The 23,686-nt window shown below is 55.0% G+C and overlaps 1 protein-coding gene across 1 annotated transcript in view; it reads right to left on the reverse strand.

Moving 5' to 3' along the window:
• Positions 1-22,791, reverse strand: part of LOC115401841 (serine/threonine-protein phosphatase 4 regulatory subunit 4-like) — a 31,461-nt gene extending 8,670 nt beyond the window's left edge. Inside the window, exons 1-3 of the mRNA XM_030110195.1 lie at positions 22,079-22,791; positions 4,356-4,429; positions 3,822-3,921 (exon numbers count right to left, since the gene is read on the reverse strand). Coding sequence (XP_029966055.1) covers positions 3,822-3,921; positions 4,356-4,429; positions 22,079-22,204 — 300 coding nt within the window. The 5' untranslated portion in view covers positions 22,205-22,791. The remainder of the gene's footprint in view (positions 1-3,821; positions 3,922-4,355; positions 4,430-22,078) is intronic.
• Between the last annotated feature and the right edge of the window lie 895 nt (positions 22,792-23,686).

Below are 23,686 nucleotides of genomic sequence, written 5' to 3' on the forward strand. Positions count from 1 at the left end.
CACATATGATAACTGCACATCCAAAACGTAGTGAGATAAAAGACAAAATACATGTTTTTTCGAGTCCAGAGATCCCAGCCGTTAGGCCGTCTCTGATCATATGGGCCGCCCACACCGCTCCCCCACACCGCTCCCCCACAGCGCTCCCCCACACCGCTCCCCCATACCGCTCCCCCACACCGCTCCCCACACCGCTCCCCCACACCGCTCCCCCATACCGCTCCCCCATTACGCTCCCCCACACCGCTCCCCAACACCGCTCCCCCCACCACCGCTCCCCCACACCGCTCCCCCACACCGCTCCCCCACACCGCTCCCCCACACCGCTCCCCCCTACCGCTACCCCCATACGCTCCCCCACCACCGCTCCCCCATACCGCTCCCCCATTACCGCTCCCCCACACACCGCTCCCCCACACGCTCCCCCACACCGCTCCCCCATACCGCTCCCCACCACCGCTCCCCCACACCGCTCCCCCAACACCGCTCCCCCACAGCGCCGCCGCTGCAGCCGGACCGCCTCCCGGAGCGCCGCCGCTGCAGCCGGACCGCCTCCCGGAGCGCCGCAGCACTTCCAGGTAAAGTCCTGGTTGCCGGTTTGCCCCGGCGGCACAGACCCGCTGTGGACCGTCCCTCTGACGTCCAAAAAGCAGATCGGCTTCGATTCTGCGGACACTGTCCTCTGTGCGGGAGGCGGAGGGTCGGCCGGAGCGAGGCGGGTCTTCGACGGACATCTGACCATCTTACAGCGCCCATGGACCTGTGTTCTCCCCAGAGCCTCGTCTTGGTACGCGGTGTGGATCATGGTGAGTGCTTCTGTTGTCGTTTTTCCCAGGAGAAAACAAAATCGGGTTCCGCCATTTTGGGATTTTTTTTGAAGAAGGGGGGGGGACTGTAGTCACACCATCACTGGCTGTGAGCTGCCTGTGTGTCTTTGGGACGTGAAAATGTCAGTTATGCTTAAAGCTCCGCTATAGCGACGTGTAACGGCCAACAGTCTGAAATCATTCTTGTTTTTATAACCACAGTCCGGGGGCTTCTGGGTCCCCCCTCGTATGCTGTTCCAAATGACTGAGGAACTGTGCTGACGGGGCCAGTTTGCCAACATGTTGAAGTATCGCTGTAAGAAACAGTCTCTGCTGCCGTTTTGATGATGGCTGTGGTGCTGGCGCTCCGGCTCAGGTCCTCCAACCCTCTCCACGTCACCTCCACCGACGAAGAGGAGTCAGATCCGTTTCCTTCTTCCTCCTGAAGTCCACGATCATGTCCTGTGTCTTCTTGGTGTCCAGGATCAGGTTGTTCTCTGAACGCCACGCAGAAAGCCTCTCCACCCGGTCCCGGTACAGACTCCTCCCCCTCTCCACCCGGTCCCGGTACAGACTCCTCCCCCTCTCCCCCCGGTCCCCGGTACAGACTCCTCCCCTCTCCACCGGTACAGACTCCTCCCCTCTCCACCCGGTCCCGGTACAGACTCCTCCCCTCTCCACCCGGTCCCGGTACAGACTCCTCCCCTCTCCACCCGGTACAGACTCCTCCCCTCTCCACCCGGTCCCGGTACAGACTCCTCCCCTCTCCACCCGGTCCCGGTACAGACTCCTCCCCTCTCCACCCGGTCCCGGTACAGACTCCTCCCCTCTCCACCCGGTCCCGGTACAGACTCCTCCCCTGCAGAGACCAGCCCCCCACGGTGGAGTCAGCAGCCTCATGGTGCTGCTGGGGGGCAGACAGTGCAGAGCAGGGGGCTCAGCACACCGCCCTGAGGAGCGCCGGTGCCGAGGCTGACGGCTGAAGAGACACGGGAGCCGACGGTCCCCCTCTGAGACCCGTCAGGAGGTCTTTGGTCCCCCGGCAGACAGAGTCCGATAGGCCCAGGTGTTCAGACTCCAGTCTGCTCGGTAATGTTGTGTTAAAGACGGAGCCGAAGTCCACAGAGAGCAGGAGGACATCGGTCCCTCGTGCTCCAGGTGGACAGAGCAGTGTGAAGGACGGCTGTCACTGCTGTTGATGCTGCTGGACGGTCATTTAGACTGCTGATGGTTCTGGTCTTGGGGAGGGGGACGATGATGGAGGACTTCAGGCAGGAGGGGACGGTGGCCTGACTCAGGGACTGGTTAGAGATCTTGGTGAAGACCCCCCAGCACTGAAGCGCCTGTCCAGAGACGCCGTCAGGAAGCGCCTGTCCAGAGACGGCGTCAGGAAGCGCCTGTCCGGAGACGCCATGTCCAGAGACGGCGTCAGGAAGCGCCTGTCCAGAGACGGCGTGTCCGGAGACGCCGTCAGGAAGCGCCTGTCCGGAGACGGCGTGTCCGGAGACGGTGTCAGGAAGCGCCTGTCCGGAGACGGCGTGTCCGGAGACGCCATGGCCGCAGCGTTCGCTGGGTTCACCGCGGCCAGTCTGCCGCTCACCTGGCGCTCCTCCACTGTGAGGCGCTGCTGCTGTCTCTGGAGGGCCTGAGGAGGACGTCTCATGGTTCGGCTCCTCTGCTAGTGAGATGTCTCCAGCCTCCACTGACAGGCTGCTGGGTCTGTGGTGGGTCTCATGCTGGACCCCCGCCAGACCTGTCTGGACTCGCTGTTCCTGAAGCAGTCCTCAGTCCTCTTGCCTCGCCTCGGCCGCTCCGGTTCCCTCCTCAGGTTGGAGCTCTGTCCCCAGACCTGAAGGCGGAGCTCCTCCCCTCAGCAGACACTGCGCCTGCTCCGGACGCCTCCCGGCAGGCTCCACGCCGTCCGCAGAGGGCGGCCATCTTGGTACGGGAAGGCTGAGAGTTTCTGTGGATGAAGGTGAGGCTGGAGATCTGCGCAGCGTTTCTACTCTGATTCCACTGAAATGTTTCAGTGGAACATCTTGAAGCACTGAAAGGCAGCAGCTGCTGTGACTCTGAGTTATAGAAAAACTGACTGATCAAGAGATTCACTCAGTTGCCTTTTACTCGTTTACTTAATTACATTGGGACTGTAATTCCATTACTTGACTTGAGACTTTCTGAGCTCCTTTTATACATTTTACAAAGCCTGATTCAATATTTTTTAACAGTGTGTTTTCTGGTGCACGATTTCATGTTTGTATTGTTTAATGTTATATATTAATAAATATAATATAATATCTGCAATATAATGAGGTTCATGAGATTTAAGTCTTTCTGAAGTTTCAGGTGGGTGAATAGTTTATCTTCAGCCTCCACTGCAGCCCTGCCACATCTTAACATGTTTCCATACAAAACTAAAAATATGGACATGTATGGTTTGTCTAAATTATTCAAAAGAGCTATAAATATTTCTCAGTGTCAGGATTTGAACATGGAGCCTCATATGAAGAATATTAGGAATATTCAGGATATGATATATATTTATGATATATAGTTAGGGCCTGCCATGCTCATCAAGCATCTGTCTTGTCATTAACAGAGATTTGATGTTTATTACAAATCAAACCGTTTGAAAATCGGTTGAAATTTGAGCGAGTTACGGCTCGTTAACGGTTCATGTCTCATCAACACGATGTGATGATTCCTCCAGTAAGATGGCCGACCTCTGCGGACGTCCGACTGCGCTGGCCGACTGCGCTGGCCGGCTGCGCTGGCCAACTGCGCTGGCCGACTGCGCTGGCCGACTGCGCTGGCCGGCAGCGGAGCGCAGCGTCTGGCGTTCCAGAAGGCATCTGAGGCTTCTAGTTAGGACACACTCTGATGTGTCTGTCCACAGTGGGGACGTCGTGGGGACGACTGTCCACAGTGGGGACGTCTCTCCACAGTGGGGACGTCTGTGCAGAACACACAGGCGGAGAACCGAGAATCTTCGTCCCCGAGACGGCGGAGACTTACCCGGACCTTCGGGACCACCCGGCGGAATGTCTCTGCCGGATTCTGGCGGACCAGACCGGGAAGGTTCCCTAGAACGCTGAGCCGCTGCACCTCCTGGCCACTAGGGGGCAGAACCAACAGAACCAGGAGAACGTCAGGAGAACACAGCAGAACACAGCAGAACATCAGGAGCGGGTCGGTTCTGCTCTGGTTCTGCTCTGGAACTTTCCTGTTGTTCTAGAGAGAGTCCCGGAGAACCAGACCCAGAGAGAACCAGAACCACAGACAGAGACAGAACCAGAACCACAGACAGACAGAGAACCAGAACCAGAACCAGAACCAGAGACAGAACCAGAACCAGAACCAGAACCAGAGACAGAACCAGAACCAGCAGCATCACTCTGAGCAGTGAGGAACGCCAACAAAAGAACACAACCTTCCCCTGTGTCCCTGACAGCTCTGTCCCCCCTGAGCAGGGGACGGTTCTGTCCACGGTGCTGAGCTGTCCCCCCTGAGCAGGGGACGGTTCTGTCCACAACGCTGTGCTGGACTCACCTGAGCAGCTGGACGGCTCTGTCCATGTCGTTCAGGTCCTCGTCCACAGTCAGCTGGTCCATCTCCTCAGCAGTCTGGAAGCAGCAACACGTCACCGTGTGTGTGTGTGTGTGTGTGTGTGTGTGTGTGTGTGTGTGTGTGTGTGTGTGTGTGTGTGTGTGTGAGAGAGCCCCCAGCCTCTGTCAGGACCAGATCCTGAACCAATCAGATCGCTGGTGGATCCCTCCTGAGCTGCATCAGCAAGGTCCACCTCCGACTGCAGGGTTCCCCCGGGTTCCGTCTCAGAACCTCCTGGGGTTCCACCGGGTTCCGTCTCAGAACCTCCTGGGGTTCCACCGGGTTCCGTCTCAGAACCTCCTGGGGTTCCCCCGGGTTCCGTCTCAGAACCTCCTGGGGTTCCCCCGGGTTCCGTCTCAGAACCTCCTGGGGTTCCACCGGGTTCCGTCTCAGAACCTCCTGGGGTTCCACCGGGTTCCGTCTGTCTTTTGCCCTGATGTCCGCCACCCTGGCTTCGTTCCACAGCACTGCTGGCTCTACTTGCACATTACTCCCGTTACTCCCATTACTCACGTTCCTCCCGTTACTTCCATTACTCATATTACTTCCATTACTCTGATTACTCCGATTACTCCAAATACTTCCATTACTCACGTTACACCCATTACTCGAATTACTTCCATTACTCCCATTACTTCCATTACTCCTATTACTCCCATTACTCCCATTACTTCCATTACTTCCATTACTCAAAATACTTCCATTACTTCCATTACTCTCATTACTCTGATTACGCCAAATACTTCCATTACTCCCATTACTTCCGTTACTCCCATTACTTCCATTACTCCTATTACTCCCATTCCTTCCACATTACCTCCATTACTCCGATTACTCCCATTACTCTCATTACTCCCATTACTTCCATTCCTCTCATTACTTCCATAACTCCAAACACTTCCATTACTTTCCATTACTCCAATTACTTCCATCACTTTCATTACTCCCATTACTCCCATTACTCCCATTACTTCCATTCCTCCCATTACTCTGAGGGAGAACCAGGCCCAGGCGGTGACGGTTCGATTCCCTGCCGCGTCCTTCATCCTCCTCTAACTGGACTCTTCTGGATCATAAACGACGTCCATCAAAAGTCCAACCGTCCCAGAACCAGGACAGAATAGACCGTCAGAATGAAGGACACCGCCTGGATAGAGGACACCGTCAGAATAGAGGACACCGTCAGAATAGAGGACACCGTCAGAACGAAGGACACCGTCAGAATAGAGGACACCGTCAGAACGAAGGACACCGTCAGAATAGAGGACACCGTCAGAATAGAGGACACCGTCAGAATAGAGGACACCTTCAGAATAGAGGACACCGTCAGAACGAAGGACACCGTCAGAACGGACGACACCGTCAGAATAGAGGACACCGTCAGAATAGAGGACACCGTCAGAACGGAGGACACCGTCAGAATAGAGGACACCGTCAGAATGAAGGACACCGCCTGGATAGAGGACACCGTCAGAATAGAGGACACCGTCAGAATAGAGGACACCGTCAGAACGGACGACACCGTCAGAATAGAGGACACCATCAGAATAGAGGACACCGTCAGAATAGAGGACACCGTCAGAACGGAGGACACCGTCAGAACGGAGGACACCGTCAGAACGAAGGACACCGTCAGAATAGAGGACACCGTCAGAACGAAGGACACCGTCAGAACGGAGGACACCGTCAGAACGAAGGACACCGTCAGAACGAAGGACACCGTCAGAATAGAGGACACCGTCAGAACGGAGGACACCGTCAGAATAGAGGACACCGTCAGAATAGAGGACACCGTCAGAACGGAGGACACCGTCAGAATAGAGGACACCGTCAGAACGAAGGACACCGTCAGAATAGAGGACACCGTCAGAATAGAGGACACCGGCAGAATAGAGGACACCGTCAGAATAGAGGACACCGACAGAACGGAGGACACCGTCAGAATAGAGGACACCGTCAGAATAGAGGACACCGTCAGAATAGAGGACACCGTCAGAACGAAGGACACCGTCAGAATAGAGGACACCGTCAGAATAGAGGACACCGTCAGAATAGAGAACACCGTCAGAATAGAGGACACCGTCAGAACGGACGACACCGTCAGAATAGAGGACACCATCAGAATAGAGGACACCGTCAGAACGGAGGACACCGTCAGAATAGAGGACACCGTCAGAACGGAGGACACCGTCAGAATAGAGGACACCGTCAGAATAGAGGACACCGTCAGAATAGAGGACACCGTCAGAACGGAGGACACCGTCAGAATAGAGGACACCTTCAGAACGAAGGACACCGTCAGAATAGAGGACACCGTCAGAATAGAGGACACCGTCAGAATAGAGGACACCTTCAGAATAGAGGACACCGTCAGAATAGAGGACACCGTCAGAACGGACGACACCGTCAGAATAGAGGACACCGTCAGAATAGAGGACACCGTCAGAACGGAGGACACCGTCAGAATAGAGGACACCGTCAGAATGAAGGACACCGCCTGGATAGAGGACACCGTCAGAATAGAGGACACCGTCAGAATAGAGGACACCGTCAGAACGGACGACACCGTCAGAATAGAGGACACCATCAGAATAGAGGACACCGTCAGAATAGAGGACACCGTCAGAACGGAGGACACCGTCAGAACGGAGGACACCGTCAGAACGAAGGACACCGTCAGAATAGAGGACACCGTCAGAACGAAGGACACCGTCAGAACGAAGGACACCGTCAGAACGAAGGACACCGTCAGAATAGAGGACACCGTCAGAACGGAGGACACCGTCAGAATAGAGGACACCGTCAGAATAGAGGACACCGTCAGAACGGAGGACACCGTCAGAATAGAGGACACCGTGAGAACGAAGGACACCGTCAGAATAGAGGACACCGTCAGAATAGAGGACACCGTCAGAATAGAGGACACCGACAGAACGGAGGACACCGTCAGAATAGAGGACACCGTCAGAATAGAGGACACCGTCAGAATAGAGGACACCGTCAGAACGAAGGACACCGTCAGAATAGAGGACACCGTCAGAATAGAGGACACCGTCAGAATAGAGAACACCGTCAGAATAGAGGACACCGTCAGAACGGACGACACCGTCAGAATAGAGGACACCATCAGAATAGAGGACACCGTCAGAACGGAGGACACCGTCAGAATAGAGGACACCGTCAGAATAGAGGACACCGTCAGAACGGAGGACACCGTCAGAATAGAGGACACCGTCAGAATAGAGGACACCGTCAGAATAGAGGACACCGTCAGAATAGAGGACACCGTCAGAACGGAGGACACCGTCAGAATAGAGGACACCGTCAGAACGAAGGACACCGTCAGAATAGAGGACACCGTCAGAATAGAGGACACCGTCAGAATAGAGGACACCTTCAGAATAGAGGACACCGTCAGAATAGAGGACACCGTCAGAATAGAGGACACCGTCAGAACGGAGGACACCGTCAGAATAGAGGACACCGTCAGAATAGAGGACACCGTCAGAACGGAGGACACCGTCAGAATAGAGGACACCGTCAGAATAGAGGACACCGTCAGAACGGAGGACACCGTCAGAATAGAGGACACCGTCAGAATAGAGGACACCGTCAGAACGGAGGACACCGTCAGAATAGAGGACACCGTCAGAACGAAGGACACCGTCAGAATAGAGGACACCGTCAGAATAGAGGACACCGTCAGAATAGAGGACACCTTCAGAATAGAGGACACCGTCAGAATAGAGGACACCGTCAGAATAGAGGACACCGTCAGAACGGAGGACACCGTCAGAATAGAGGACACCGTCAGAATAGAGGACACCGTCAGAATAGAGGACACCGTCAGAACGGAGGACACCGTCAGAATAAAGGACACCGTCAGAATAGAGGACACCGTCAGAATAGAGGACACCGTCAGAACGAAGGACACCGTCAGAATAAAGGACACCGTCAGAATAGAGGACACCGTCAGAACGGAGGACACCGTCAGAATAAAGGACACCGTCAGATAGAGGACACCGTCAGAACGAAGGACACCGTCAGAATAAAGGACACCGTCAGAATAGAGGACACCGTCAGAATAGAGGACACCGTCAGAACGGAGGACACCGTCAGAATAAAGGACACCGTCAGAATAGAGGACACCGTCAGAACGAAGGACACCGTCAGAATAGAGGACACCGTCAGAATAGAGGACACCGTCAGAATAGAGGACACCGTCAGAACGGAGGACACCGTCAGAATAAAGGACACCGTCAGAATAGAGGACACCGTCAGAACGAAGGACACCGTCAGAATAAAGGACACCGTCAGAATGAAGGACACCGCCTGGATAGAGGACACCGTCAGAATAGAGGACACCGTCAGAATGGAGGACACCGTCAGAATAGAGGACACCGTCAGAATAGAGGACACCGTCAGAATAGAGGACACCGTCAGAACGAAGGACACCGTCAGAATAGAGGACACCGTCAGAATAGAGGACACCGTCAGAACGAAGGACACCGTCAGAGCTACAGGCGGAAGGCGTTACTGACTGTAGTTCATGAAGAACCTACAGCAGCGATGGAGAAGCGGCTGAATCCTGACGGAGCAGGACTGACAGACAGCAGGAGACGGTGGACGGAGTCGGTCCAGCTCAGAGGACCCGGCGGTCTGCAGACCCCCAGAGACCTCCTCACAGAGCAGACCGTGAAACCAGAGGAGCAAAAGTCAACATTAATAAGAACCTGAGGATGTGGACCAGGACAGACCAGGACCAGGACAGACCAGGACCAGGTCAGACCAGGACCAGGTCAGACCAGCTGAAGGCCCCAGAGCAGAGGAAGGTCTTCAGCTGGGATTTAACCCCCCCGGACCCAAGGCCGGATTAACCATTAGGGCAACTGGGCAATTGCCCAGGGGCCCGAGACCTGCAGGGGCCCGAGACCTGCAGGGGCCCGGGACCTGCAGGGGCCCGAGACCTGCAGGGGCCCGAGACCTGCAGGGGCCCGAGACCTGCAGGGGCCCGAGACCTGCAGGGGCCCGAGACGAGCAGGGGCCCGAGACCTGCAGGGGCCCGAGACCTGCAGGGACCCGAGACCAGCAGGGGCCCGAGACCTGCAGGGGCCCGAGACCTGCAGGGGCGCACGGCAGGAGCCGCATAACCAGAGCAGAGGCGTCGCTGCAGGGGGGTGGTGGGCTATGAAAACCCCCGGGCCCTCTTCTGGTGAAATCCACTGCCGAGGATTTCTGTTTGTTTGTTTGTTTGTTTGTTTGTTTGTTTAAATGGAGGCGGAATGAGCAGCAGCTGCTTCTCTCCAGCCAGAGGCGCCGCTACTGGCTAGGGCCCCGAGCTGAAGGGGGCCCCGAGGGACGGCTGACATCAGTCAATTTCAATGACAAATTAAAGGCGCAACGCTAGACGCTGCAACGACAGCGTGTGGAAAGTCCCCCTCATGGGGCCCTTTCCGAGTGCTCAGCGGTTAGTTGCTGGTAGGGGGGCCCCGACAGACGGCGGATATCAGCGACACAACTTGAAATCCCCGGATAATTCACAATGACACGTCTGGAACCTACCTGATGGGGCCCCACTGCTACCCGGCCTGCATCGACGTGACGTTTACATGCAGTCAATATTCAGCATTCAATGGACTCTATGCACAACTCAGCCACTTCCTGACCTGCAGGAGGCGCCTCGTTTCCTGTCTTTCATGACAGGACGAGCTGATTACTGCAGGTGTGTCTGACCTCTGGAACAACAACAGACACACCTGCAGTAATCAGCTCGTCCTGTCATGAAAGACAGGAAACGAGGAGCCTCCTGCAGGTCAGGAAGTGGCTGAGTTGTGCATAGAGTCCATAGCACGACGCCATGACTGCATTTACACTTCATGCCACTAGGGGTGCTGTTTGCATGTTCAACCTTATTTTACACAGACACCACAGAGGAAGAAGGGCGCCTGAAGAGCAGCCTCTCTCTGCATGTTGTGAGAAAAAGCCGGACGAGGGTGACGTGTTCAGTGAGGCGATGCAGCGTTTTTCAGTAAAAGAGAAGAAGTGAACCAGTTCCTCCTGGACCCGGGCTGAACCCAGAAAAACTGGTTGTAAACAACAACGGTCCACATGTCACGGGCTGTATGTCTGCACTTATGAGCGTTTCCCATACATCTGTTAACTTGATTGTTATTATTATTATTATTATTTACTGCAAAACTGCACTTCAGAAACACGGACATGTAAAAATAATTGTCGCTCTCAGAATTCTGAACTCGTCCTTTTTCTTGCTGTGAGACTTTATGTTGGTCATGAAGACACTTTGAGCATTTTCAGGCAAACTGCTGATTATTTCAGATTTTATCTTTTTTTTTGTCCACATGCAATGAAATGATTAAAGCAAAAAGTTCTGAACTGCTTTCAGCATCACTGTCCCTGTTATTCAGCCTCCTTTATATGTTTACCCAAATAAAGATTTTTATACGTACTTGAAGTTTTCAGAGTGGCTGCTTTCTTTGAGTCAGACAGTGTGTTGCTTTCTGTGCAGCCGGAGGCTCACAGACCAGCGGAGACCAGGGGAGACCAGCGGAGACCAGCGGAGACCAGCGGAGACCAGCGGAGACCAGCGGAGACCAGCGGAGACCAGCGGAGACCAGCGGAGACCAGGGTTCCTGCTCCTGCTCTGACTCTAAATGTGTGTTTTGGGGGCTTTAGGTGCTTCAGGATGTTGTAGGCGTCAGAGTTTTAGCTTAGAGGGGGACTTTGAAAGAACTTGCCCAGGGGCACGGCGGGGTCTGAATCTGGCTCTGCCCGGACCTGGCTGCTGGGTGGGGGGAGGGGGGGCCCACAGGAAAGGCTCTGTCCCCCTGGTTTGAACCTGGACCTGGGTCCAGCCAGGGGGGCTGGCCCGGGACGTCACTCTGGACAGGCTGGAGGAGAAGACCAGCAGGTCCGAGGACAGAGGGGGACGAGGTCTCGAGACTCTGAGGAGGATTCTAAAGTCCAGGCAGGGGGGACAGGGGGCGGTGAAGGATCCAGAACCGGGGGAGGAGAGCTGGGCTCCTGGTGCAGGAGAGGAGTCCAGTTCTGGACCAGCTGCAGGCGCTGGAGGAGGGTTCATCGATACCGGTATCGAGACGACTGCAGTGATCCAGGTGAGAAGGGACAGAGGCATGCAGGGCCTGCTCTGACCCCTCCTAAAGGTCAGCTCTGACCTCTCCTAAAGGTCAGCTCTGACCCCTCCTAAAGGTCAGCTCTGACCCCTCCTAAAGGTCAGCTCTGACCCGTCCTAAAGGTCAGCTCTGACCCGTCCTAAAGGTCAGCTCTGACCCCTCCTAAAGGTCAGCTCTGACCTCTCCTAAAGGTCAGCTCTGACCTCTCCTAAAGGTCAGCTCTGACCCCTCCTAAAGGTCAGCTCTGACCTCTCCTAAAGGTCAGCTCTGACCTCTCCTAAAGGTCAGCTCTGACCTCTCCTAAAGGTCAGCTCTGACCTGTCCTAAAGGTCAGCTCTGACCCCTCCTAAAGGTCAGCTCTGACCTCTCCTAAAGGTCAGCTCTGACCCCTCCTAAAGGTCAGCTCTGACCCGTCCTAAAGGTCAGCTCTGACCCCTCCTAAAGGTCAGCTCTGACCCCTCCTAAAGGTCAGCTCTGACCTCTCCTAAAGGTCAGCTCTGACCTCTCCTAAAGGTCAGCTCTGACCTCTCCTAAAGGTCAGCGGTGACCCTGCCGAGGTCCTCAGGTTCTTCTGACCACTGCGCTGATCTGCTGCTCGAACTTAAAGGAACCGTCTAAAATCACACCCAGATTCCTCACAGCTGACTTGGACTTCATGGCAAGAGGACCCAGGTAAAGAGCTGGGGGGGTTTGCCAAACGCGATGACCTCTGACCTCTGTCTCCTCCTCGTTGAGGTTGAGGAAGTTGGCTGCAGTCCAGCAGAGGCTGGAGAGCAGCAGAGTCGTCGGAACAGCTGGACGCAGAGCCGTGGAGGAGATATTATATTTATTCTGATGCCTCCTCAGGGCAGGAAGTACAGGAGAAATAAACTGGGGCCCAGGATGGAGCCTTGAGGCACCCCACAGGAGAGGTGAGGTCTCCCAGCTGAACAGAGAAGCTCCTGTCAGTCAGTAGGAACAGAAACACTCCAGGACTGGACCTCTGAGGTCCAGGTGTTCGAGGCGAGACAGCAGGACCCTGTGGTCCACTGAGGTCCAGGAGGACCAGGACCACAGGACTACCTGAGTCTGCAGCTAGGAGGACCAGGACCACAGGACTACCTGAGTCTGCAGCTAGGAGGACCAGGACCACAGGACTACCTGAGTCCGCAGCTGGGAGGACCAGGACCACAGGACTACCTGAGTCTGCAGCTAGGAGCAGGTGGTTCAGGACTCCAGGAGGGCGGTCTCTGTGCTGTGGCCAGATCTGAGTCCAGACTGGAATTTTTCATAATAATAATAAAGCAGTGGTTTTACTTGGCGGTTCTCTGGACACTCGGACTTCGCGCTGCGTTCTTCATCCTGTCCTCACCGGGCGGAGCTGAGCTGCTGCTGTAGCCACAGCTGTCCTGGGGGGGGCAGCCTGCCGCCGTCGGCCCCTCCCACCTCCACCCATTCACTCTCACTGCTCTCACACTGAGGCGAGGCGGGGGAAGTGCCTTGCCCAAGGACACGACGACAGTTTTACGAATGCGGGAGCGGGGATCGAACCGCCAACCTTCTGGTAATGACACGACCCGCTGTACCACTGAGCCGCTGTCGTAGAGGTCGTTATTTCTTAAAAATGGCAGCAGCTGGGAGTCGGGCTGGGCGGGATGACGGTGTACCGTATTGGCCTGAATATGAGACGACTCCGATTATAACACCATCCCTACTTTTCAAAGATCATTTAGTGGGAAAAAAAAATGCTGAGGACAGTAAGGTCCCTCATGAAACAACTTTTTATTATTAGTGCTGTCAGTTTTAATCGTGATTAATCCATTGAGGTCTGCCAACTGGGTCAAAGAAAAGAACGAGAGGATAATAGTGTTTTTCCTGACATTGGGACTGATTTATGAGGATTAGATTCTTCATTGCGATTAATCTCTACTTCAAAAAAAGTTAATTGTTGACAGTTTTCCATGAATTAATCACGATTAATTGCGATCAATGCGATTAAATTGCAATCAATGTGATTAAAACTGACAGCATTATTTATTATAAACTAAAAAACTCACAACAGATAACATTTCACGAGATATAAAATGAAAAAATGTTACTACAGTATTGAATAAAAAATATATTCTCTTTCTCAAAATAAGAAACAATAAGCAACAAATAAGAACCTCAAGGGGTCCAAACTGCATCAATGATGTAAATAACTGTCCAGGTCCTTCAGCTGAATCAGGCTCTGGTGGTGGACATTCCATCTGTCCGTCTTTCAGAGACGTATTCACTCTCCCTTCTATCAGTCTCTCTGAAGCGTCTCTCAGGACCACGGAAAGCTTTTCTCATAGCGTTAGCATCTGTAGTGTTTTTTCTGTGCTCTCCAATCAGAACGAGGCTCTGCTCCACCAGACCTCCTGCAGCTTGGCAGTAGTTTGATGACTCTGCTGCGTTGATCACCATCAGTTTAAAGTTGGTATCATAACTTCTCCTCTGTTGTTTGCTCAGTTGTCCAGCGTTCAGCCCCTTTGTTCCAGATGATCCGCCATTTTTCATCAGATCATTTGATCTCATTTCATCGCTCCACTCGCTCTCTGCTCACTGATACTTTGGCTCCATCTAGCGGCGCGGATGCGTATTGACCATCTACCGTAAGTCCGCGATTATAACACCACCCCACTTTTGAGGATGGAATCTCTGGAAAAATAACATCGTCTTGTATTCAGGCCAATACGGTAACACCGTGTGACGGTGTAAAAGTGTGTACCGGTTGAAATGTTGCCGTGCCGTTTATACCGGAGAGAGAGCAGATGCACGCCGGAGCGCGATTGTTTGGGTGCGTTTGTGCATTTTCACAGCGCGTCCCGACGTGGTGCGGGGTTTGTTCGCTGCGTTTCATTGGTCAGGTCAGCACAGGGTGCGCTCGCGAACAACACCAGCGTCTCCAGGAGAGGTGGAGCCATGATGGCGACGCAGAGACGAGCGGCTCCGGGAGCCAGTCAGAGGACAGACAGTCAGAGGACAGTCAGAGGACAGACAGAGGACAGACAGTCAGAGGACAGACAGAGGACAGACAGTCAGAGGACAGACAGTCAGAGGACAGTCAGAGGACAGACAGTCAGAGGACAGTCAGAGGACAGACAGAGGACAGTCAGAGGACAGTCAGAGGACAGACAGTCAGAGGACAGACAGAGGACAGACAGTCAGAGGACAGACAGTCAGAGGACAGACAGAGGACAGTCAGAGGACAGTCAGAGGACAGACAGTCAGAGGACAGACAGTCAGAGGACAGTCAGAGGACAGACAGTCAGAGGACAGTCAGAGGACAGTCAGAGGACAGACAGTCAGAGGACAGACAGTCAGAGGACAGTCAGAGGACAGCTGAAGGCTGCAGGAGTCTGACTGCAGCAGAGAGGGAGGCCAGGGAGACGGACTCAAGCTGTGAGGAGGTTGCTGATGGGGGGGGGGGGGGGGGGGGGGGGGGGTTGTGACCCGGGTTTGTGACAGTTTGAGGAAATCAGAGCTGAGATGTGCTGACTTGGTATTTTTCCAGCTGGACGGTCGTCTGTTGGGGAGCTGCGGAGCATCTGAAGGGAAGCGTGGGGGGGCGGGCCTTCTGGCCTCCTGACCTTCTGGCCTCCTGGCCTCCTGACCTTCTTGCCTTCTGGCCTCCTGGTCTTCTTGCCTCCTGGCCTCCTGGCCTTCTGGCCTCCTGGCCTCCTGACCTTCTGGCCTTCTGGCCTCCTGGCCTCCTGACCTTCTGGCCTCCTGGCCTCCTGGCCTCCTGACCTTCTTGCCTTCTGGCCTCCTGGCCTTCTGGCCTTCTTGCCTTCTTGCCTTCTGGCCTCCTGGCCTCCTGGCCTCCTGACCTTCTTGCCTTCTTGCCTCCTGGCCTCCTGACCTCCTGGCCTTCTGGCCTCCTGACCTTCTTGCCTTCTGGCCTCCTGGCCTTCTGGCCTCCTGACCTTCTGGCCTCCTGGCCTCCTGACCTTCTTGCCTTCTTGCCTCCTGGCCTCCTGGCCTCCTGACCTTCTGGCCTTCTGGCCTCCTGGCCTCCTGACCTTCTGGCCTTCTGGCCTCCTGGCCTCCTGGCCTTCTTGCCTTCTGGCCTCCTGGCCTCCTGACCTTCTGGCCTTCTGGCCTCCTGGCCTCCTGACCTTCTGGCCTCCTGGCCTCCTGGCCTCCTGACCTTCTTGCCTTCTGGCCTCCTGGCCTTCTGGCCTTCTTGCCTTCTTGCCTCCTGGCCTCCTGGCCTCCTGGCCTTCTTGCCTTCTGGCCTCCTGGCCTCCTGGCCTCCTGACCTTCTTGCCTTCTTGCCTCCTGGCCTCCTGGCCTCCTGACCTTCTGGCCTTCTGGCCTCCTGGCCTCCTGACCTTCTTGCCTTCTTGCCTCCTGGCCTCCTGGCCTCCTGACCTTCTTGCCTTCTGGCCTCCTGGCCTTCTGGCCTTCTTGCCTTCTTGCCTCCTGGCCTCCTGGCCTCCTGGCCTTCTGGCCTCCTGACCTTCTGGCCTCCTGGCCTCCTGACCTTCTTGCCTTCTTGCCTCCTGGCCTCCTGGCCTCCTGACCTTCTGGCCTTCTGGCCTCCTGGCCTCCTGACCTTCTGGCCTTCTGGCCTCCTGGCCTCCTGGCCTTCTTGCCTTCTGGCCTCCTGGCCTCCTGACCTTCTGGCCTTCTGGCCTCCTGGCCTCCTGACCTTCTGGCCTCCTGGCCTCCTGGCCTCCTGACCTTCTTGCCTTCTGGCCTCCTGGCCTCCTGGCCTCCTGACCTTCTTGCCTCCTGGCCTCCTGGCCTTCTGGCCTTCTTGCCTTCTTGCCTCCTGGCCTCCTGGCCTCCTGGCCTTCTTGCCTTCTTGCCTCCTGGCCTCCTGGCCTCCTGGCCTCCTGGCCTTCTGGCCTCCTGACCTTCTGGCCTCCTGGCCTCCTGACCTTCTTGCCTTCTTGCCTCCTGGCCTCCTGGCCTCCTGGCCTTCTTGCCTTCTGGCCTCCTGGCCTCCTGGCCTCCTGGCCTCCTGGCCTCCTGGCCTCCTGGCCTCCTGGCCTCCTGGCCTCCTGGCCTTCTGGCCTCCTGACCTTCTGGCCTCCTGGCCTCCTGACCTTCTTGCCTTCTTGCCTCCTGGCCTCCTGGCCTCCTGGCCTCCTGGCCTCCTGGCCTCCTGGCCTCCTGGCCTTCTGGCCTTCTTGCCTTCTTGCCTCCTGGCCTCCTGACCTTCTGGCCTCCTGGCCTCCTGACCTTCTTGCCTTCTGGCCTTCTTGCCTCCTGGCCTCCTGGCCTCCTGGCCTTCTTGCCTTCTGGCCTCCTGGCCTCCTGGCCTCCTGACCTTCTTGCCTTCTGGCCTCCTGGCCTCCTGACCTTCTTGCCTCCTGGCCTCCTGGCCTCCTGACCTTCTTGCCTCCTGGCCTTCTGGCCTTCTTGCCTTCTGGCCTTCTGGCCTCCTGGCCTTCTTGCCTTCTTGCCTTCTTGCCTCCTGACCTTCTGGCCTCCTGGCCTCCTGGCCTTCTTGCCTTCTTGCCTCCTGACCTTCTGGCCTCCTGGCCTCCTGGCCTTCTTGCCTTCTGGCCTTCTGGCCTTCTGGCCTCCTGGCCTCCTGGCCTTCTTGCCTTCTTGCCTCCTGACCTTCTGGCCTCCTGGCCTCCTGGCCTTCTTGCCTTCTTGCCTTCTTGCCTCCTGACCTTCTGGCCTCCTGGCCTCCTGGCCTTCTTGCCTTCTTGCCTCCTGACCTTCTGGCCTCCTGGCCTCCTGGCCTTCTTGCCTTCTTGCCTTCTTGCCTCCTGACCTTCTGGCCTCCTGGCCTTCTGGCCTCCTGGCCTCCTGGCCTCCTGGCCTCCTGACCTCCTGGCCTCCTGGCCTTCTTCCATTTGCGCTCGGCGAGGCTGCAGTTGCGCCTGAGGGCAGGTTGGAGGCATTTAGCCGTGGTGAGGTCTGAGATTTGGGGCACTTGGACTCGAGGGGGGCAACTGAGTCCAGAATTATTGTGCAAACTAAAGAGAAGAAGGAGAGAAGCTCAGCAGGAGTTCTGACTAAAAGGTCAGGAGGCAGCGACACACCGGGGAGAGAGGGGTCAGAGCGAGACACCTGCTGGGTCCTCAGAGGAACCACCTGAGCAGTGGACTGAGACGGAAAACAGAAGTGGACAGATCTCATTGATGACATCTGTCCACGGCGCAGAGGACAGCCGGAGGAAACGGTCCGTCTTCCAGGACAGACGCCGGCGCTCCCGGAACAGACAGCAGAACCGTCAGCACAGGCCGGCGTCCCGGTGACCTCCACAGAATCAACGTTCCTGTTCCGGCCAGCAGAGGGCGCCTGCCCGGCTCAGGCTCTACGACAAACTCCAGGTTTATCTGGAGGTCAGAAAGGTCACAGTTCAATTTAGGCCCTCCAGAAAAACGCCTTCATGCGATCGCATAATTCACGCATTAATCAGCCATCTGCCGCTGAACCTGCGGGGCCAATAATCCCCGCAACAACCTCACATTTACCACGAAAAAACGCGAGGAACGTTCTCGCCTGACGTCACCATTTCCACGTCGAATCTGCGGCGGCCGTCCGACGCCGTCGGTTCCTACATTCTGCTCACTGACTGACAGACGGCGTTCAAAGGCCGCCTCCCAGCCAGCCACAGCCCGGCCGGCCAGCGCCCCGGTGCACCATGGGAAAGAAGGGTGAACTTATTTCACCTCCTGCAGTTTGGTTTTGGAGCAGAAGAGAAAATCCAGCGAGTCGCAACACGGAACTGAAGAGGACTGGCCCGTGTTCTCCGTTCTACGTTCTCCTGAACGGTTCGTCTGAATCTCTGAGTCACACTGAAGCAGGCTGCTGCTCTTCCTCCTCCTCCTCCTTCTCCTCTTCCTCCTCCTCCTCTTCCTCCTCCTCCTCATCCTCTTCCTCCTCCTCTTCCTCCTCCTCCTCCTCTTCCTCCTCCTCTTCCTCTTCCTCCTCCTTCTCCTTTTCCTCCTCCCCCTCATCCTCTTCCTCCTCTTCCTCCTCCTCCTCTTCCTCCTCCTCCTCCTCTTCCTCCTCCCCCTCCTCCTCTTCCTCCTCCTCCTCCTCCTCCTCTTCCTCCTCCCCCTCTATGCTGCTGCTGCTCTTCCTCCTCCTCTTCCTCCTCCTCCTCTTCCTCCTCCTCCTCCCCCTCTATGCTGCTGCTGCTCTTCCTCCTCCTCTTCCTCCTCCTCCTCTTCCTCCTCTTCCTCCTCCTCCTCCTCTATGCTGCTGCTGCTCTTCCTCCTCCTCTTCCTCCCAGTGACTCACCACAGTCATCATCACCTTCATCTTCGTCACACTCATTGAAAACTTAACTGCAATACTGAAACCATCCTAATCACCATGAAGGTCCATGTAAAGTACCATCGTCCTCGTGTGTGACGCTGTTCTTTATGTGTGACAGTGTTTCATTATGTGTGACGTGTTCTCCATGTGCATGATGGTGTTCTCCTGTGTGTGAGGGTGTTCTTCATGTGTGACGGTGTTCTCCTGTGTGTGACGGTGTTCTTTGTGTGTGACGGTGTTCTCCTGTGTGTGAGGGTGTTCTTCATGTGTGTGACGGTGTTCTCCATGTGTGTGACGGTGTTCTTCATGTGTGTGACAGTGTTCTCGCTGTGTGACAGTGTTCTCCATGTGTGTGACGGTGTTCTTCATGTGTGACGGTGTTCTTTATGTGTGTGACGGTGTTCTTCATGTGTGTGACGGTGTTCTCCATGTGTGACGGTGTTCTCCATGTGTGTGACGGTGTTCTTCATGTGTGTGACGGTGTTCTTCATGTGTGTGACAGTGTTCTCCATGTGTGTGACGGTGTTCTTCATGTGTGACGGTGTTCTCCATGTGTGTGACGGTGTTCTCCATGTGTGACGGTGTTCTTCATGTGTATGACGGTGTTCTCCATGTGTGTGACGGTGTTCTCCATGTGTGTGACGGTGTTCTCCATGTGTGACGGTGTTCTCCATGTGTGACGGTGTTCTTCATGTGTGACGGTGTTCTTCATGTGTGTGACGGTGTTCTCCATGTGTGACAGTGTTCTTCATGTGTGACGGTGTTCTTCATGTGTGTGACGGTGTTCTTCATGTGTGACGGTGTTCTTCATGTGTGTGACGGTGTTCTCCATGTGTGACGGTGTTCTTCATGTGTGACGGTGTTCTTCATGTGTGTGACGATGTTCTCCATGTGTGACGATGTTCTCCATGTGTGACGATGTTCTCCATGTGTGACGGTGTTCTCCATATGTGACGGTGTTCATGTGTGTGATGGTGTTCTCCATGTGTGTGACGGTGTTCTTCATGTGTGACGGTGTTCTTCATGTGTGTGACGGTGTTCTTCATGTGTGACGGTGTTCTCCATGTGTGTGACGGTGTTCTCCATGTGTGACGGTGTTCTCCATGTGTGACGGTGTACTTCATGTGTATGACGGTGTTCTCCATGTGTGTGACGGTGTTCTCCATGTGTGACGGTGTTCTTCATGTGTGATGGTGTTCTTCATGTGTGTGACGGTGTTCTCCATGTGTGACGGTGTTCTTCATGTGTGACGGTGTTCTTCATGTGTGTGACGTGTTCTCCATGTGTGACAGTGTTCTTCATGTGTGACGGTGTTCTTCATGTGTGTGACGGTGTTCTCCATGTGTGACGGTGTTCTTCATGTGTGTGACGTGTTCTCCATGTGTGACGGTGTTCTCCATGTGTGACGGTGTTCTTCATGTGTATGACGGTGTTCTCCATGTGTGTGACGGTGTTCTCCATGTGTGACGGTGTTCTTCATGTGTGACGGTGTTCTTCATGTGTGTGACGGTGTTCTCCATGTGTGACGGTGTTCTTCATGTGTGACGGTGTTCTTCATGTGTGTGACGGTGTTCTCCATGTTTGACGATGTTCTCCATATGTGACGATGTTCTCCATGTGTGACGGTGTTCATATGTGTGATGGTGTTCTCCATGTGTGTGATGGTGTTCTTCATGTGTGACGGTGTTCTTCATGTGTGTGACGGTGTTCTTCATGTGTGACGGTGTTCTCCATGTGTGTGACGTGTTCTCCATGTGTGACGGTGTTCTTCATGTGTGACGGTGTTCTTCATGTGTATGACGGTGTTCTCCATGTGTGTGACGGTGTTCTCCATGTGTGACGGTGTTCTTCATGTGTGACGGTGTTCTTCATGTGTGACGGTGTTCTTCATGTGTGTGACGGTGTTCTCCATGTGTGACGGTGTTCTTCATGTGTGACGTGTTCTTCATGTGTGTGACGGTGTTCTCCATGTGTGACGGTGTTCTTCATGTGTGTGACGGTGTTCTCCATGTGTGACGGTGTTCTTCATGTGTGACGGTGTTCTTCATGTGTGTGACGGTGTTCTCCATGTGTGACGGTGTTCTCCATGTGTGACGGTGTTCTTCATGTGTGACGGTGTTCTTCATGTGTATGACGGTGTTCTCCATGTGTGTGACGGTGTTCTCTATGTGTGACGGTGTTCTTCATGTGTGACGGTGTTCTTCATGTGTGTGACGGTGTTCTCCATGTGTGACGGTGTTCTTCATGTGTGACGGTGTTCTTCATGTGTGACGGTGTTCTTCATGTGTGTGACGGTGTTCTCCATGTGTGACGGTGTTCTTCATGTGTGACGGTGTTCTTCATGTGTGTGACGGTGTTCTCCATGTGTGTGACGGTGTTCTCCATGTGTGTGACGGTGTTCTCTATGTGTGACGGTGTTCTTCATGTGTGACGGTGTTCTTCATGTGTGTGACGGTGTTCTCCATGTGTGACGGTGTTCTTCATGTGTGACGGTGTTCTTCATGTGTGTGACGGTGTTCTCCATGTGTGACTGTGTTCTTCATGTGTGACGGTGTTCTTCATGTGTATGACGGTGTTCTCCATGTGTGTGACGGTGTTCTCTATGTGTGACGGTGTTCTCCATGTGTGACGGTGTTCTTCATGTGTGTGACGGTGTTCTCCATGTGTGATGGTGTTTTTCATGTGTGACGGTGTTCTTCATGTGTGACGGTGTTCTTCATGTGTGTGACGATGTTCTCCATGTGTGACGTGTTCTCCATGTGTGACGGTGTTCTTCATGTGTGACGGTGTTCTCCATATGTGACGGCGTTCTTCATGTGTTACGATGTTCTCCATGTGTGACGGTGTTCTTCATGTGTGTGACATCAGTCCTGTTCTCCAGCTGCTCCACTGGCTCAGGGCCGGCCCGGGTTTCTCCGGCGCCCTCGGTGAGCCCGACACGAGAGCCCCGTCCTGAGAGTTGCCGAGCGGGGGGTGGGGGTGGGGGTGGTGGGGGTGAGCGATGCCGAGAAGTGCACGGACCATCAGAGCAGCCCTGCACTGGCTCCTGGTTTTGTTCCATATTCTTCTTCTGTTCTTTTTAAGGCCACACACACACACACACACACACACACACACACACCACCTCACCTCTCTCACTTCACATCCAGCTGAACCACCTGAGTCCAGAAGGCCCGGTTCTGAGATCCTCCTTCTAATGCACCTTATTATAGGAGGATTATTGTGTGTGTGTGTGTGTGTGTGTGTGTGTGTGTGTGTGTGTGTGTGTGTGTGTCCTCCTACCTTCAGGCTCCTGCGGATGGGGGTCTCGGTGAAGGCCAGCGCCTCCAGCAGCTCCAGCTCGTCCGGCTCCTCCGGCGGGCCGCGCCACAGGCCGGCCGGGTTCAGAGCCATCCTGCCCGGATACATCTGCTCACGGGAGCCGGTGCGCGCCGTGCTGGAGCTAGTGGGAGCGCAGGCTGCGGATCTCAGGACTGAGCATCCCTGAAGAGAAGAGGGGGCGGCGGGTGGGGGCGCGCGGTGTCACTAACCGTTTCCAAGGAGATCCCGGTCCGATCAGTCCGCCGCGTCACACCAGACTCCGTTCAAAATACCGCACAAATAAGGTTCACGCGCTCTTTCCCGCGCGGCGAGGAGCGGTCGGGCGCTCAGCCACAGAGGTTCCGGACAGGCTTGGTCCGGTCTCCAGTTCGGCCTACAGCGGGTCCCCTGAGCGGCACGTGCCCCTTGACAATCCGTGATTTTCGGTGGAATGTGCGACACCACAGACGTGCGGTTCGGCAGTGCGGAAGTGAGAGCAGGCCGGTCCGCGCGCCGCCGCTGCGACTCCACGCTGCGGACTGCGGCCGAGAAATGCGGCTTTTAGCGGGGATCCCGCCGCTGGATGTTCGCGGGGGCCGCCAGAGCCGGAAACTCAGTAAATCCCAGGCGAGTGAGCCTCGTCCTGGACTTCGGCAGCGGCCGTCAGCCGGATGCTGGAGCCTCGAGCTCTGCAGGGTCTCAAACACGTCCGCAACTTTTTACAAATTGCCAGCGACCGTCCAGTTTTCAACAACCACAGCAAGGAGAGAAGGAGTTTAAAAATATACTGTCTGCTGCTCCACTAACAGAATGGTACATAGGAAAAGTGCTTTATACATAAAGATTGATTGATTGGTTGATTGATTGATTGATTGATTGGTTGATAATTCTGCCAGTTGAGGGTGAAGTGTTGTCACCAATGTGTGAAGGGGATTATTAATAAATGTATTGTTTGCTTTAACAGGCTCCTGTTTGTGTTCTGCTGTCTCCTCCGTTCACCGGTCTGCCTGCATGTTAAAAGGTCACTGATAAATCTTTTCCCTGGAGTTTAACTTTATTGTTCTATCAGAACTGATAAGACATCAAGAACATCTGAGGCTCCTGAAAGGATCCAGACCCTGTTCTACCTGCCAGACGTTCTGTGGCCAGATCCCAGAGGAGGCCAGCATCGGCTCAAATCATCAATCATCGACAGAAAATGTGATTAGTGTCTATTTCAATGTTTAACACTGAGGGAAATCTAGAACATGAAAAAGGTTTCCACAGATGTGACTGTAGCGCCCAGTAAAGACATCACAAGAAGAAAGACAATGTTTTCAGAAAATACAGCAAGGATGCAAAACAAGCACAGCAAATGAGAGAACAGATCCACCAGCTCCCAGCGGGGGGCTGCGCCTGCAGAGGAGCTGCTGGGAAGACCCCAGAGGGTCTCCAGAGACGTGCCTGTCCCTCTGAGCCCAGTCCTGCCGGAGACAGAGTCCCTCCAGCACGTCCCTCCAGTGCGTCCCTCCAGCGCGTCCCTCCAGTGCGTCCCTCCAGCGTGTCCCTCCAGCACGTCCCTCCAGTGCGTCCCTCCAGTGTGTCCCTCCA

The sequence above is a fragment of the Salarias fasciatus genome, chromosome 15 (genome assembly GCF_902148845.1).
Source record: "Salarias fasciatus chromosome 15, fSalaFa1.1, whole genome shotgun sequence".
In the NCBI taxonomy this organism is placed as follows: domain Eukaryota; kingdom Metazoa; phylum Chordata; class Actinopteri; order Blenniiformes; family Blenniidae; genus Salarias; species Salarias fasciatus.